This window comes from Ruditapes philippinarum, unplaced genomic scaffold, assembly GCF_026571515.1.
Source record: "Ruditapes philippinarum isolate M1 unplaced genomic scaffold, ASM2657151v2 ctg115_1_1_1_1, whole genome shotgun sequence".
NCBI classification, from domain to species: Eukaryota; Metazoa; Mollusca; class Bivalvia; order Venerida; family Veneridae; genus Ruditapes; species Ruditapes philippinarum.
In genome coordinates this window covers 132,322-149,187 of record NW_026861567.1, presented here as the reverse complement: position 1 = coordinate 149,187, position 16,866 = coordinate 132,322, and the positions used below count along the sequence as shown (strand labels likewise).

General features: G+C 34.0%; 1 protein-coding gene across 1 annotated transcript in view; it reads left to right on the top strand.

Annotated features, from left to right (window-relative positions):
- LOC132716198 (protein DDB_G0287365-like) overlaps positions 1 to 16,866 on the top strand; it is a 45,444-nt gene that overhangs the window by 22,231 nt on the left and 6,347 nt on the right. Inside the window, exons 19-20 of the mRNA XM_060699408.1 lie at positions 15,653 to 15,864; positions 16,255 to 16,434. Coding sequence (XP_060555391.1) covers positions 15,653 to 15,864; positions 16,255 to 16,434 — 392 coding nt within the window. The remainder of the gene's footprint in view (positions 1 to 15,652; positions 15,865 to 16,254; positions 16,435 to 16,866) is intronic.

The window sequence follows — 16,866 nt, the reverse complement described above, 5'->3', positions numbered from 1 at the left end:
TTTATATATTTAATATATCATTGAGAAAAAATAAACACAATATGCTACTTGCTGGATCTCCTTGTTTTACTCCAATCTTAGAATTAATTAGATCAGAATGCATGTTTTTATATTTAACAAAAGATTTAACAATACCATACATTGACTTGATTGCAGTAACAAATTTTGTACTTATATTTTCATTCAGTAACTTTCTCCATAATAAAACCCTATCAATACGGTCAAACATTTTCTCCCAATCTAGAAATGCTACATAGAGTTTCTTCTTACTCGACAAAGTCTTTGTTATTATAGCATGTAGGACAAAAATACAGTCAATAGTTGACTTATTCCTTTGAAAACCATATTGATTATCAATAAATTTTTCATGTTTATCAGCCCATTTAATAAGTCTATCAACTAATAATTTTGAGTATATTTTGGACAAAATAATTATTTAAGGTAATTCCGCGAAAGTTTTTTTGCTTCATGAGCTCCACCTTTAAAAAATTGGTACTATAATACCTTCTCCCCAGCATTCAGGAAATACGCCATCATTAAATATTTTATGATAAAAAGCGTGTGAGAAATGGACAAATTATATCAATTGAATTTTTAAATACTTCTGCAATCAGATGGTCCAGTACCTGGGCATTTGGAATTGTTTTTGCGAAAATATTGCATTTTTTTATCTCCATCGATGTAAATTCAACATCTAAATCATTATCATATATGTAATCATTATGTACATCATTATTTTCATGATCATACAGTGGTGTAGAACCGTAAAAACTATTAAAATGTATATACATATCATCAATACTTATGTTTCTATTTTCTATAGTAGGTTGCCTGTATTGTGTTCTCACATTTCTCCAAAAAGACTTTGGGTACATTTTGCTAATTTTGACACTCGTTTCCCCTCTGTCTTTTTGAATAAACGTTTACATCTAAGTTTTAATATTCTTATATACCTTTCTTTTATTTATGAAAATGCTTTTATTCTCGTTCGTTCTATTTCTCAAAGACACATTTCTTGCTCTATTTAATGCTTTTCTGGCCTCATAGCATTCTTTATCAAACCATTTTTTCTTAGTTTTTAAATTTGTTTTCTCGATTAGTATTTTTTGCATTTGCCAAATACTTTAAATGCATTATCTTGCATGTATGTCGTTAAAGATTTTATTGTTTCATTTACAGAAACATTATTTAAATTATTGCTTATCTGTGTAAGCCGTTCTATATCGACTGATAAAATAATTTCGGAATATATCAACTTTTGAGTCATCCCACGCTAAAAATAGTTCATGGGTTGAACTTGGGTCACGTGGATTTTGTTGTGGGCGTATTCTCTCAATACAAAAATGAAGAGCATTGTGATCAGATAAATTCATTTGGTTGACATATTTCAAAATTCTTTAATATATTGAAAATCTTCATTACTTAATAAGAGATAATCAACTACGCTCATTCCTTTAATGACCAATAAATGTGTATTCACCTATAGATTTATCAAGGTGTAAACGACCGTTTGCTATTAATAGATTTGTCGCCTTACAAAAATCAATTAAACGTGTCCCATGGTGCGTCAAGCACGTGGTCTTTGTTTACCCTTGTACAATTGTAATCATTCGCTAATAAAATACATTACTATCTAAATAACGATCAAATTCAATAAAATCTAATGCCAATGCCCGTGCGACTATTCATGTCACCTGTAACAAGGACTTTTCCTAACATTTTATACTTTTCTATATCTTATTTCTAATTGATTAAACATATCAATATCAAATCTGTTCAATACTTGTGAGTCACGTGGAGGGATATATGTGCAACAAAGATAAAGTCTGTATCACAAGTAATAATAGATTTACAAATTTTTAACCAGCATATACCACTTTGATTTTTGCTAATAATACTAATTTTTGTCTTTCAAACTAACATTTATAATAAATAGAAATCCCACCAGAGTGTCTTCCTTTTCTAGAATTTTATAGATTTGTTTCCAATATAAGTGTTCCGTAACAATAGCCATCGATATTTAAATTATAATCGGGAGTTTTTTGAACAGCCACGTTTCTGTTAATAAAATAATGTCATTTTCCTTTTTATTTCTATAAGTCAGGATCACAAAGTTTTCGAACCAGTCCATTTATATTCCAAGATAAAATGTGCAATTGCTCTTCTTGACAACCTCTAAGAAAGCGCTATAACTAGAAACCTGTGTACTTCCGTGTTATTCACGTATAATTTCTCCCCAACGAATCGGACATATTTTCCTTTCTTTTTTTCACTCTGGTAGACTGTACTAAGTTTTTTCCTCGCATCCTCGCCACTCTTTGGGTATTTGTACTCCAACACCATATTATGTTGCTTAAGGACATCCTTTCATATGGAAAGCTGTATTCCTTACTATTTCTCTGTGACTATACTTGTGAAATTTCACAACATCGGTCTTGGATTTTCGGGTTTGGTAGTGTACCAAGGCGATGGGCTCTATCAAACTCTATCTCAGTTACTGATTTTTAATGTATTTTTGATAAATTCTTTTACAATAGAAAGGCACATGAATTAGGGTCTGTTGCTGTAATCATATGTTGTGGGCGAAATATTAATATTTTGGTCAGTGTTACTTGTAGAGGAACTTGTTAATAACATGGATGCTTTCGGTGATGTGGTATGTACTTCCGGTAAGCCATAAAATATTAGATTGTCCTTCATATTTCCTAAATTCGTTGTCCAAGATGCGTGTTCTAAGTTCTTCCTGGGTTTTACTTAATGTTTTTGATTGTAGAATTTAACGTGTCCACATGATTTTTGCATGGGTCTTTACACTATCTTTAGTTGACGCTAATTCTGTTGTTTGCTTATCATACTTTTTCACTGATAAATGTACTGTTGTTTTCTACATCGCAAACTCGGACTCTATACTTTTTTACCTTAATATCTAGATCATTGAGTTTCAAGCACATTGAGTTTACTACTTTTTCAATATTGTCAATTTTATCAAAAGTCGGGAAGTCGATCTTATCAAGACGGGAGTTCATAGTTTCCCTCATCATAGCTATAGCCCATGGTGGAGTTTGGTTTTACCTTGATTCATCATTGGTGTACCTGGGGTAGTGGACCAAGATATTGTTGATTATACTGATACGGAGGTGACTGGCAATAATTGGCCAGTAAATGATTGTTTGAAAAAGTTCCATTAATAACTCATTTCACTATTTATTTTACTTACTGTTGGTGTATCGTATACAAATATGTCACTACGTTTTTTCTTTGCGTTTGTTTTGATTGTTTTACGTCATCACTATCCTCTGTTAGTTAACACAGGTAAACTGGTAGGTAAACTGGCAAAACCGGTTTGTCCATTTCGTGGTACACGCTCTGTTGTTTGGTACATGTCTTTCTTAAAAAAAGGCCGAAATCTCTTTACGTTTATTTTTTTCTTTTTTCCTTTTTTTTTGTTGCTTTTCCCCTTTCGGCGCAGGCATGTGAAAAAAACACAAATAACTAATCCAGGTCCATAACTTTTAATTTGCATTTTTTTCCCAAAAATTACTGAACTGGTAAAACCCTGTCGTTCAATAACTTTAAGGATCACGTGCATATATATTTTCCTTCTAATATTCTAATGGTCAGGCAGTTTCATATAATATTAACTGGTCAGGGCAGGATTCTACTATATGTTTAACTGGTCAGCATTTTCTCGCCTGAATGGTGAAAGAGGTTAAAATTTGCTGACAATATAGAATAAGAAGAGTTTTTACGGCTTAAATCAATTTGAATTAAACATTAAATTGGTTCAGGCAGTGGGTTTTTAAGAATTAATTAACATGTCGACATGAATTTTATATAATATATAAAATTTGCATACATTATAAAAATGAGTAACAATTTCACGGGCAAAAATATATTTTTTTTTCTATATTTCTAACTGGTCAGCAGTTTCACCTATAATATCTAACTGGTCAGCAGATTCCTATAATATATTGTTAACGTGGTCAGCATTGTTCTCGCCTGGAATGTAAAGAAGCAGTTAAATTTGCTGACCATATACAATAAAGAAGACTTTTACGGCTAAAATCAATTTGAAAATAATATTAAATTGGTCAGCAGTGTTTTTACTTAATTAAATGTCGACATAATTTTAAAAAATATATTGAATTTGCATATACATTATAAAATGAATTACAATTTCACGGCAAAATATATTTTTTTCTATATATCTAACTGCTGGTCAGCAGTTCCCTAATATATCTAACTGGTCAGCAGATTCTACTATATGTTTAACTGGTCAGCATTTTCTCGCCTGAATGTAAAGAGCGTTAAATTTGCTGACCATATAGAATAAGAGAGTTTTACGGCTTAAATCAATTTGAATTAACATTAATTTGGTCAGCAGTGTTTTTACTTAATTTAAATGTCGACATTATTTTATAAAATATATTAAATTTGCATAATGAGTAAACAATTTCGTAGCATTTAAATATATTTTTCTCTATATATCTAACTTTTCAGCAGATTCTACAATATGGTCAGCATTTTAATAACATATTTTTGACTGTTTATTGTATTTTGTCATAGATAAATCAAGAATGACACGTCGCGTGTGGTATCCGGACGATTCCCCTCCCGGATGATTCCCATCCCAGTAAATTTGAATGTTTTTTCACAGCCCGGACATTTCCCCTCCCGTTATTTTTTTACGGCGGACAATTCCCCTCCCGTTTATTTTACAAGGCGGACAATTCCCCTCCCGTTATTTTAGCAGAGCGGACAATTCCCCTCCCGCTGTCTTTATTTCGTCAATACATTTCTGCAGCGGTAAAATAATTGTAAATAATTGGTTTTGCAATCAAGGACACATTTAATTAAGGGCAGCATTGATTAAAGCTTTTTTATTGACAGTTTGTTTATCTTGAGCAGCGGCAGCAATGATTAAAGGCGGTATAATGTCACCTTTGTGAAATAATGATTGTTAAAAGTTCCAATCTTTAACAGTTTGTTGTTAAGAGTAAAAACTGTCATCTTTAATAAGAATGGTTATAGATTTTTTTTTATACGCAGTGGCGGCTATGATTAAGGGCCGTATAATGTCACGTCCGCTCTGTGAAAAAAACGGGAGGGATTGTCCGCTCATCTAAAATAACGGGAGGGGAATTGTCCGTCCTATAAAATTAACGGGAGGGGAAAAGTCCACCCTATTAAAATAACGAGAGGGGAAATGTCCGGGTTGTAAAAATAATATGGAAGGGGAATCGTCCGGGAGGGGGATTGTCCGGGATTCGTCGCGTGTGAAATCGATTTTAATATGACCTTGGGGCATATCGATCTCGATAAATTATCAGTTTAATGGATATCTGTGGAAACATGTTGTTTATAATGTAATAAAAGCTTATTAACTATAACAATTAGCACATTATTAATTTTTTCAATATTACTTATACAATTATACGAACAACAAAATAAGGAAACAGAAATCACTTTATTTCATAATTTGCACTAAAACGACATAATAATTATATTCTGTTAAAATATACATTACGTATATGTACATGTATATATTTTAACCTATGATGCATAGTTTTATACATACTTGAAACAAATTATGATTTTTCGTACAGCATATTTTGACTACATTTTTTAAAATTTTAACCAATATATAACACATAGAAGAAAATTCATTAAGGTACTTAAATAAAATATTATATCAAAATAAATGAGAAATATACAGTATATATCAATTGAATTTTTTATAATTAATATGTATCATTTGTAATATTGACATCTTGAAAAAACATTTTATCAAGTATTTCTCGACCTCGCCTGTAATATCACCAACGGCAATTTGACACCTTCATTGTTTTCCCTTCTTTATCTAACTGGTCAGCAGTTTTCGATAATCCTTCTTTGTTTAACAGGGGTTAGTATCTCGAAGCTATCGTTATATTTGCGTTTACGAACGTGCTAACGATTGACGGAGGGTTGGTTAACGAGAGACTAGCGCGGGTATCTCGAAAGCAGTAGTTAAGCAATCGTTCGTTGCTTACTCGTTAGTTATTAACGATTGCGTTGTGTTATCATTTGAATACCATGTACCCGAAAATTGTGTACAGCTCTTGTTTATATTCACCGAATCATTATTTTTGTGTAGACGAAGGTGAATATAAGGTTACGATCATGCTAAACCAGAACACAATCACACGAAACGTGCAGGATCCGCCGGTCTGTCGTCTAGCAATATAGACTTGTTTTGATGAAAAATCTCGATTGCCTTGATAATATCAATTGTGATAGTGGTAAACATACGAAAAACGGTTCCTTTAAAAAAAGAGAACAGTCATTGGAACTGCCCCTGTTGAAAGTTCCAATGAAGCAGGCGTGATTTCTAATTGAGGGGCGGGGGAACTTAACATAGAAACTGCAAATAAAAACCGACTGTATATAGAACCGCAGAGACTGAAGATTTAGCAGCAGAGGCTGCCAGTGTAGTCAGATATTTTAAACTCTTTACATAGTTAAAGCCAATATTCTGGCGGAGCTTCTTCTCAATACCAGTCAAAAAATCTGGGGACAGATAACCATCCCTCATTCTTTCAGGTTATAAACAACATGTTGTTTTAGGTGTAAGTATACTGTCAATATTCAAAATTTGAAAATTTTGCTTTCATTGTTGCTTTCCGTTTGAGTGAAATATGGACTAATATTTTCACGAAACATAATGGAATTTTTACCCTTTAGACAAACATATGTACAGCAACTCTTTCTAAAATCCCACTTGCTACACAGCTGCAAAGACGTCATGCGCCTAACAATGGCGCCATGAGCAAAACAATTACTTCATAAGCATAAATATATATTAAATATGTAAAGTCGATTTTCATTGGATAATCATGACGTTTATATTATTAGTAATAAAGATTTTTGACAGGTAATATTGCCCTACATAAACGACTATTCAGATATAACCCGAGCCGCTAGGCGATGGTTTTATTGCCTACAACCATTTAACATGTCAGGAATATTTATAACGAATTTATAAAACTGCGAACTTCCCTTTTTTTTTTTAGAAAAAAAAGTGAGATTTCTTAGAAAATTGCCAGAAACAGTGTATATAAAACTATAAAAATGTCACGATTCTCCAATGAAAAGTGACGTGACAAACGTGCAGTATTATAAAATCTTTGATAATACTGCACGTTTGTTACTGCAAGTTTGGTACGTCAATTTAATTTAATTGGCGTTTATATAGTTTATATACACAGCTGCTGTCAATTTATCAAGAAATCTCTCTTTTTTCTGCAGTATTGAAAATTCGTTATAAAGATTTTTAACAGGATATATGGCCGATATAATTTTGTTTGCAATATAACTCTCACTTGGCGGCTCGGGTTATCGTTTATATACGGCCATATAACCTGTCAAATATCTGTATTACTAAATATATACATGGCTGCTGTTAATTAATATGGATAAATTTTCATTTTGTTTTAAACAAAGGATGTTTGCTGTATTATAAATTAAAATATAACGAGTTAAATTAACTGGTCAGGGTTTATGCAGACATTTGAAAAGCCTGGTGCATCATTTCCAAAGAAGTCAACAATAACTTTTATGCCTATGATAGATCTAAGTCCAAGCGATGCTACATGTATATATTCAACACTTCATTTCGTCTGTGAACAATCTCAAAAATACAGAAAAACACCAGTGTTAACATTTGATCAGCCACTTTATCAAAAAGCAGTTGATATCATCTACTGTCAAGGAACCTCAAGCCCGTTAAAGAAAATAGTTTTGCGCTTAGGGGCGTTCCATACAGAAATGAGTTTTCTGGGCTGTATAGGGTATATTATGACCGGATCTGGCCTACAGGACGTGATCGAGTCAATATATGCACCAAATGCTGTTACGCACATACTGTCTGGTAAAGCTGTACACCGTGCCATCAGAGGTCACATGCTAGTAGATAATGCATTAACAGTTTTGCTGCTAGAAAAAGGTATTGAATCTAACTTGAAAGCAGAACCTTCTGAAACTAGTCATAGTAGAGCTGAAACATTTGAACATTCAAATAACTTTGAAAGTGAAGATATGTCACCGTGTGAAATAAAGAGATGTTGAACTATTAAAGAAATGCAAGACCTCGCTGGAGTATATGAGACGTTAAACAAAGATAAAGAATTGTGTGAAACGTTGAATGAATGTGAAAGCTTGAATCATCTTCAAACTGTAATGGAAAACAGAAAAAACAAGAGTTATGCGAAAGTCGTACTGCTAGGCTGTGGTTTTTTGTACATGACTATGGTATCGATTTTACAACAGTTCATTAGAGCCGAAAGAACAGGCAATTGGGATATGCATTTGGTGACCCTTCGTAAGATGCTCCCTTTTTTTTGCCGCATCCGGTCATAATTTATATTTGAAGAGTGCATACATTTATTTACAATCAATGCTTCGTTTGAGGGATACCAGTCCGGATGTATATGAAGCATTTTTATGTCTGGATTGCATATCATTCGAAGATCCGATCGCTATTGGGCAGAGTTATCGACAGATTTGGTGATCGAACAAGTATTAATTGAGGTCACTTAAATCAACCGGTGGACTAACCAGAGGACGGGGGAATGACAGAAAATCAAAGGTCAATGTGGTTATTTTCAATGCCCCGATTTGTGTACAAATGAACAATGCCATGCAGGAATTTACTGGAAACATCTTTTCAAACAAGTGATCAGCACAAAGAAACAGGCAATTCGAGATCGGTTCGAGATTCTAAAGATATGAATACATTGTTGACTTTTTCTGAGAGAAAGAATACCATTCAATAAAGCAGACAGAAATTTAAGAAATATTGAAACAGGTGTAGAAGCAGATCCATCTGTAAATGTTGACAATGCTGAGGAACTTGGCGAATCGATAGTGGAAAAATATGAATGGGCAAACTGCAGCAAGATTTAGTTTCAAGAGGTCAATGCAAGTTGTTACACTGAGTGAGAAAAATGACATAAAGATACAGGTGTGAGGCAGTTCATATTGACACACAATTACTATTCCAACGTCTCACTGCTGTTGCGGACAGATACATTGAAAATGTTCCTGAAGTTTTTTCAGTATGAACTAGCAAGTGTACCGTCATCACTCTTTGACACAAACTGGTTTGCCAAGAGAGCCTAACAAAGCTACATTGGCCGATGCGCTTTGGAGACTTGGTGACTGTTCTTGCTTATCTACAAAAAAGAAGCATGGTAAATGTACACATTTTGTTATTGATGGTGGATCACTTTTACAACGCATAACTTGGAATAAAGGGAAAACTTACGGTGAAATTTGCAAATGCTATTCTGATTACTTGTGCAGGAATTTTATTTCTGAAGATGACGCAGCAGCATCAAATGTCACTATAGTATTTGATGGCTACTCACAAAGACCAAGCACGAAAGATGTGACGCACTACAGAAGATTAAAAGGCCGTGCAATGCGCACAAGTGAGGTTTTCGATTGAAACACCATGCAGAATGAAAAAAGACTTATTTTTGAGCAATGAAATAAATAAACAGAACTTTATATATATGCTTGGTGAGTGTTTAATGAGAGATGGCTTTTCTGTTTGCCATGCTATTGATGATGCTGATGTTTTATCGTCCAAACAGCCATCAAAACTAGCAGAAACACATAACGTCAATGTGATTGGAGAAGATACTGATCTGTTGGTATTACTTTGCCACTACTTCAGAAATGATTTAAATGAAGTAGTATTCCGATCCGCTTCCAAAAAAATTTCCGAGAATGGGAAAGTATGGGACATTCGAAAGGCCAAGTTAGTGTTTGGATCTGATATCTGTGTTTTTCTTCCTCTGCTACATGCATTCACAGGCTGCGATACTACGTCTCGTATTTTCGGAATAGGAAAGTCAGCAATTTTAAAACTTTTCAACAAAAGCCCAGTGTTTAGAAAGAATTGCAATGATTTCCTTAGAACAGATAATCTGATTGACATATCGCGTGTTGGTGAACAGTTGATGATCGCTTTGTATGATGAAAAATTTGTCGGAAATCTTAATGTATTAAGATACCAGAAATTTTCAAATAAGGTCGCTTCAAGTTCTACATTTGTTCAGGTACACACACTTCCACCAACCACAGCATCTGCACATTATCATTCCCTTAGAGTTTATTATCAGACTAAAGTATGGATGGGCGATACATCACTGGATCCTCTGGATTATGGATGGTGCATTTGTCAAGAAAGAATGGTACCCGTTAAAACGTCTCTCCCCCCTGCACCTGAACAACTACTTAAAATCATTCGTTGTAACTGCAAACTCAATTGTGACTCGAAAAAATGTACCTGTCGGAAACATGGACTAGAATGTTCCAGTGGTTGTGGAAATTGCAAAGGTCTTTCATGTTCCAACTCTCAAACGTTGGCAGATTTGCATGAATTGATAGATGAACAATAACAGAAGATAACATGTACATTAGGACAAACTCACTTTCAGTGAATTATTTAAGACTCATGAGGAGTGTGTTACTTAAATAATCTTGTCTTTTCATCTATCAATGTAGTAAATATGTGTCTGAAACAATTTTAGATTATCTCAAAGTGTTTGTTATCTAAAAACTTTTTTAAAGATATATCATTGTTAAAACAAAGTGGGTGGGGTAATGTTTTATATGTTATTTTTTGTATAAAAGTTTAGAAATAAGATACTTTATTAACCAATTTAGAGAATAAAAATACTAAAGATTGTCACTTTAACACAGTTTTATGTTTAAAGTAAATTATATGTTTAATTTCTCAAGAATAATATGTATTGTAATGGTACATGCAGTCCAGGTCTTTGCAAATTTATTCTTACACTACGCTTGATCAAAACTAGTTTTTAACCAAAACGGCAGGTGCAACATGCTGGGACTTTTTATTAGAGATAGTACACTTATTGTGCCTTCATATGAACACAAAATAAAAACTGTTGCAATTAGTTCTATGTTAAGCATATTTTTTGGCTAAACTGACTGGCCTAAACAACTGGTGTTCGCGAGTGAAATATATGTTAATATAAAATGATAAACAAACAACATTTCTATATATTACATCCCTTTTTGTGGTACCGATTTTTGCAGCTGACGTAATGCACTTTTCTTCATGATGTAATTAATACGCCACAGTTTACTTTTCGAAATATAATTGTGTAACTAGTTTGAATTTTGTTGAATTTTCAGCATGATGTATGCATATATTTATTTATGTTTTCTTGTGCAAAATTACACATTACGGAGATTATTCCTTTCGCTGTTTAAGTTATGATATGTTTTTTTTCATCCGCATTCAAATATAAGTCTTACATTAAAATGTAAAGAACCTCGTATGTATGAAGAAAATAGACTTGCTTTCATTCATTCGCATCAATATTATAACAAAATAAAAAAGGCTGCAAAAAGAAAATTCAAAATAAACGAAGGTAAACGAATCTCAGAACTAGCAAATAAACAGCCGCGGCAATTCTGGAAAAATGTTAAAAAAAGTTATAAACGTAAACAAGAAATAGCGAAAAATTTAACAGTCGAGCAATTGTTCGAGAATTTTAAAGAATTATTTGGTGAAAACGCGTCCATAGAGTCAGAAGAGCCAAATCTGGATCAATATGTCCTTTCAGACGACGATCTTAACTGCGAAATTATGGAAACGGAGCTTCATTCCGCTGTATTTATGCAAAATAATAATAAATCCGCTGGTATCGATGGTCTTACGGCTGAAATATTTAAAGCAGCATACGATATTCTGTCGCCTCTTTTATTAAATCTTTATAATAGATTGTTTAAATACAGCGAATATCCGGAATCGTGGGGTAAAGGCATTATAACACCAATATTTAAAAAGGGCGATATAAACGACCCAAAGAATTACCGCGGTATTACGCTAATAAACGTAATAGCCAAAATCTACTCCCAAATTTTATTAAACAGATTAACGAAATGGACAGAAAAAAACGAAAAAATATCAAAAAATCAGTTTGGATTCCAAAAAGGGAAGTCGGTTGTTGACTGTCTGTTTATTTTTCATTCAGTTGTTTTAAAAGTTCTAGAAAATGGAGAGAAACTATACAGTGTATTTATTGACTACGAAAAATGCTTTGACAAAATTGATAGGTCTTTTCTATGGAAAAAACTTTAAATGGAAAATGTGAGTTGTAAATTTGTTAAGGCTATTAAGTCAATGTATAAGACTGTTACGTCGTGTGTTAGATATAATGGCAAATTTTCGGAATTTTTCGACTCGAACCTCGGTTTGAAGCAAGGAGACCCCAGTTCTCCTCTGCTGTTCATGTTATTCGCAAATGACATTATTGATAACATTAATACAAATTTAGATGGTTTATTTACTGTAAACGAGCTCAAACTATTTTTAATCCTTTTTGCCGACGACCAGGTTCTGTTTGCAAAGTCGCCGACATCATTACAATCTATGCTTAAAGATGTTGAAAATTATTGCACAAGGTGGAATATGAAAATCAATACATCAAAGACCAAGGCAATGGTTTTTGAGAAAGGACGTCATCATACACAGTATGATTTTTTCATCTATAATACAAAAATTGAGATTGTTGAAACGTTCAAATATTTGGGTTTAACCCTTTTTAAAAACGGAAATTGGTTCAGAAGTCAAAAGAAAATAGCTCAACATGCATCGTACGCACTACATAACCTTTTCTCAATTTTTAATGATATAGAGTTACCTATTTCTCAAAAGTGTAAGCTGTTTGACTCGCTTGTCGGATCTATTTTAAATTTTGGTGCAGAAATTTGGGGAAACCATGACGCTACAGCTGTTGAAGCAATTCATACAAAATTTCTGCGTAGGGTCTTAGGGGTGAAAAAATCAACAAATTTATTAGCACTTTATGGGGAATTAGGACGTTACCCTTTATCTATATATCGCAAAATAACAATGATTAAATATTGGGTTAAAATAGTTAAACAAGAAGATTCGTCTCTAGTGAAGAAAGCTTATTTACTATTAAAAGCAGACGCTGATTCCAATATAACGTATAGAGGAAATAACTGGGCGTTTCAAATCAAAAAGTTCCTATCAGAACTTGGATTTCTATATGTTTGGCAAAATCAAAATGAAAATGATATTCCCCTTTCTGCTATCAAACAAAGAATCTTAGATAACTATTTACAAAAATGGTATGCAGATATTAATAATTCCAGTCGACTCCAGTCATATTGCATTTTTTTAAACATAATTTTGACCGTGAAAAATATCTTTCGGTGATTTCTGATTACAAATTAAGAAATACATTATCCAGATTTCGCATGTCCTCTCATAATCTATATATCGAAACCGGTAGATACTATAATATCCCAAGGGAACAAAGACTTTGTAAATCATGTAATATGTCAATGGTCGAAAATGAATACCATTTTTTGATGGTCTGTCCACATTTTAGAGATTTGAGATATAAATATTTTAAACGCTATTACTGCCAGTGGCCGACTTTGAATAAATTTAGGGCTCTCATGTCAACAAACTCTACAAAAGATTTATTGAATTTAGCTAAATTTGTTTACTTTGCAAATAAAAGAAGAATTGTGTAATTTTTTTTTCATTAGAATCACGTAAATATTGTTAATATTGCAATAGGGTTATATATATGTAATGATACATTTACATGTTTATTCGACTTTACATAATCATGATACTTTTTTCAGAATAATGTTTCATTAAACAATCTCTTCTGATAACTGTATAATTTATTATGTAAAAAATGCATTTTGTTGTTTGCTTTTCTTTCTTCTATGTTTTTTGTTCACACTGTACAATAGAATTTGTATAGGCTATAAACATTGTTTAAACATGTTTAATGCTGAATAAAATTTTCGTATTCGTATTCGTATTCGTTTGATATGTGAGAAAAATTTTGTTTGTTTGGATTTTTACGGGTCGTCAACACATAACTGGCCATATCGAGTCGAATGCTATAATAGGCTTAAATGTTATGTAAAACTTTGTAAATGACAATAAAAATGAGCCAATTAGATCCAAGAATACAAGTTTATCTCTTTCAAATAATCAATGATTGTTTTTATGGAATTGTATTAAAGAGTTCTTTGAGTGAATTTACACAATAAAATCTATAACGGGCCTGTGAAAATTCATGAGAAAAAGAAATTCAATAGATCTACTACATTTATGTCGGTTCATCATTTTTTATCAATAAAATTATATAATTCTCATTTTTTTATGTACTTTAAAATCGCACCTTTCTTATTTTTGTGTCAAAATGATAGTAACGAGAGCCTTACGACACCATCTAGGCATTCGTTAATAATTGGGCATGTTAACGATTATTCGTTAATTACGAGAGCGTCGAGATAGCGATGTAAACCGTAACGAGAGGTATACGATAGTCGTTATGCTAACGATAGCTTCGAGATACTAACCCCTGGTCAGCAGTTTCCTATATATTCTATATCGTCAGCTAATTCGTCAGCAGTTTAGTGCGACCCCTTCCATGATCGCACCGTTTGTCGGTGAGTTAGTAAATTCTGACCAAGCACCGGTAGACGCACGACAATGCGATACGATATTATTCCAAATGTCGCTTCGCATTGTCGAGTGTCGCTTCGCGTTGTCGAGTATCGCTTCGCGTTGTCGAGTGTCGCTTCGCATTGTCGAGTGTCGCTTCGCAATGTTGAGCGTCGCGGTGTAAAAATCATAAAAATAACGCGACATTTACTCGACATTCTAAAAATGTCGCTTCGCGATGTCGAGTGTCACTTCGCATTGTCGAGCGTCGTATCGCATTGTCGCGTTGTCGTTTCGCATTGTCGAGTGTCGTGGTATGCACTTCTACCAACCTCGACACTCGACAATGCGAAGTGACAATGCGACAACGCGAAGTGACATCGCGTCAACGCGAAGTGACATCGCGACAACGCGAAGCGACGCTCGACAATGCGAAGCGACACTCGACAACGCGAAGCGACATTTCTTAAATGTCGCCCTTTTTTACCGCGACATTTCTAGGCGACAGTGCGACATATCGTTTGACACTGTCGAGCGTCGCTTCGCATTGTCGCATATCGCTTCGCGTTGTCGAGCGTCGCTTCGCATTGTCGCGATGTCACTTCGCATTGTCGTGTGTCTACCCTTAGACGCGACGGACGACATTCTAAATGGCACGATAAGGACACCGTACGATGCAAATGGCTCGCTGTTTGTCATGCAGAACTAGCAAAAGGCGAACAGACGACAAAACGCTAATACACACCTGGTTGTTTGTGGTTATGATGTGCGCTTGAAGCGGGCGTAAAGGCAAAAACATTAACAAGCCGTCTTAAAATGACTTTTAACAGGGTTAGAAAACGAGGTAGAGTGACGACGACCGTCTTTAGAATGGCTTGCTAAAACGCGGTGCTAGCATGGGCGGCGAAAACGTGCCAACTGTCGTCAAATGGGTTTAACCACATGACATATGCAATAAAAGGCAGAAAAAAATAATATAAAAAAGCAATATAACCGCAAATGTTTCATATGTCAAACTCGTTTTAAAATTCATATTTCTAGTAGTAATATATATTTTTTGACTTAAATAATTCATAGTTCACAGTCGCACTGACTGTTACAAATTTTGATAAGAAAAATGTGTTTAATTTTCAGTGGAGACTTCACCATTCAGGAATCGATGCGTTTTACTCACATGGGTCTCTTGGCGTGTTTGTCCGTGATAAATTCCCGGGTGCACAACTCACGTTTGACCTTGAGAAGAGTGCCGGGCCTCAAGTTGTCCTTAACGGGACTGAAACATACACTTTTCATACAACTGGACAAATACCAGATTGGTTGAAATTTACTGCGGATGGCATTGAAACGTAAGATTTGTTTTTCTTTAATCGGTATGACTTCGACACAGTTTACGTATAGAACATGTATTGACATTTCGAATCTTTCTCGAGAAATGTTGAAGGCACATCATGCCTCAGAAAAGAATACCATTTTTTCCTTCTTTAGAAATTGTAAATATGAGTGTTTTTTAAATAATGGTTTTAGAGCAAACGTATATAGCAGTAATAACTGCATGTATGTACACTTGATACTGTGCTGTAATAGTAAAGTTACGAAGGTCTTTGGCATGCTTTTGTAAAACTCGGACGTGGTTTGAACCTTGATTACTTGATTTACATTTTGCACGTATAGATGAAGAAATATACTAAAAGAGAGATTCGTGTCCATTAATGTTAAGACATTCATTTTCTCTACAGTAATGAGGTGCTGCGAGTCGGTATCTGCATTCCACCGGGTGCAACCTGGGAGTTAAGCAGCAAATTCCCGGATAATTTGAACGCAATGAGCAAATTCATCCAAGTTAACTCTCTGACGGAACTTGACCTATTTGAGCCGGACAAGGACGGAAAGAAGTATTTCTATAACAGTACAACTGGGTACGTAATACTTTGCTTCAAATATAATCTTCGAAATTTCGAAAACGTGTTAGCGATCTTACAAATTATGTTAACATCTAAACTGCAATTCACACATTTCAGATCTGTTCTTTCTTAGTATTTGATTGTTGTGTTTCGGATTTATTGATGGGTTCCAGGCCGAAATTGCAAGAAATTGAAAGAAACATATATGACAACATGCAGTTATTCGTTACGTGTACACTTCAGTTAGCGGTGTGCCAGTGGTTTCCGGCGTTTAAATGTCTGTATCTAGCCACACTATTTACGTTGTACCTGACTTTTTAATTCTGTGGCACTTTGATATTGTTTAGCTTTCATTTTTTGATCTGTAAATTTTGAACCAATATTTGGGATATGAAGATGAAAATGTGAGATTGCTCAGCCTACAACATAGATGATAAATCTGGTCGA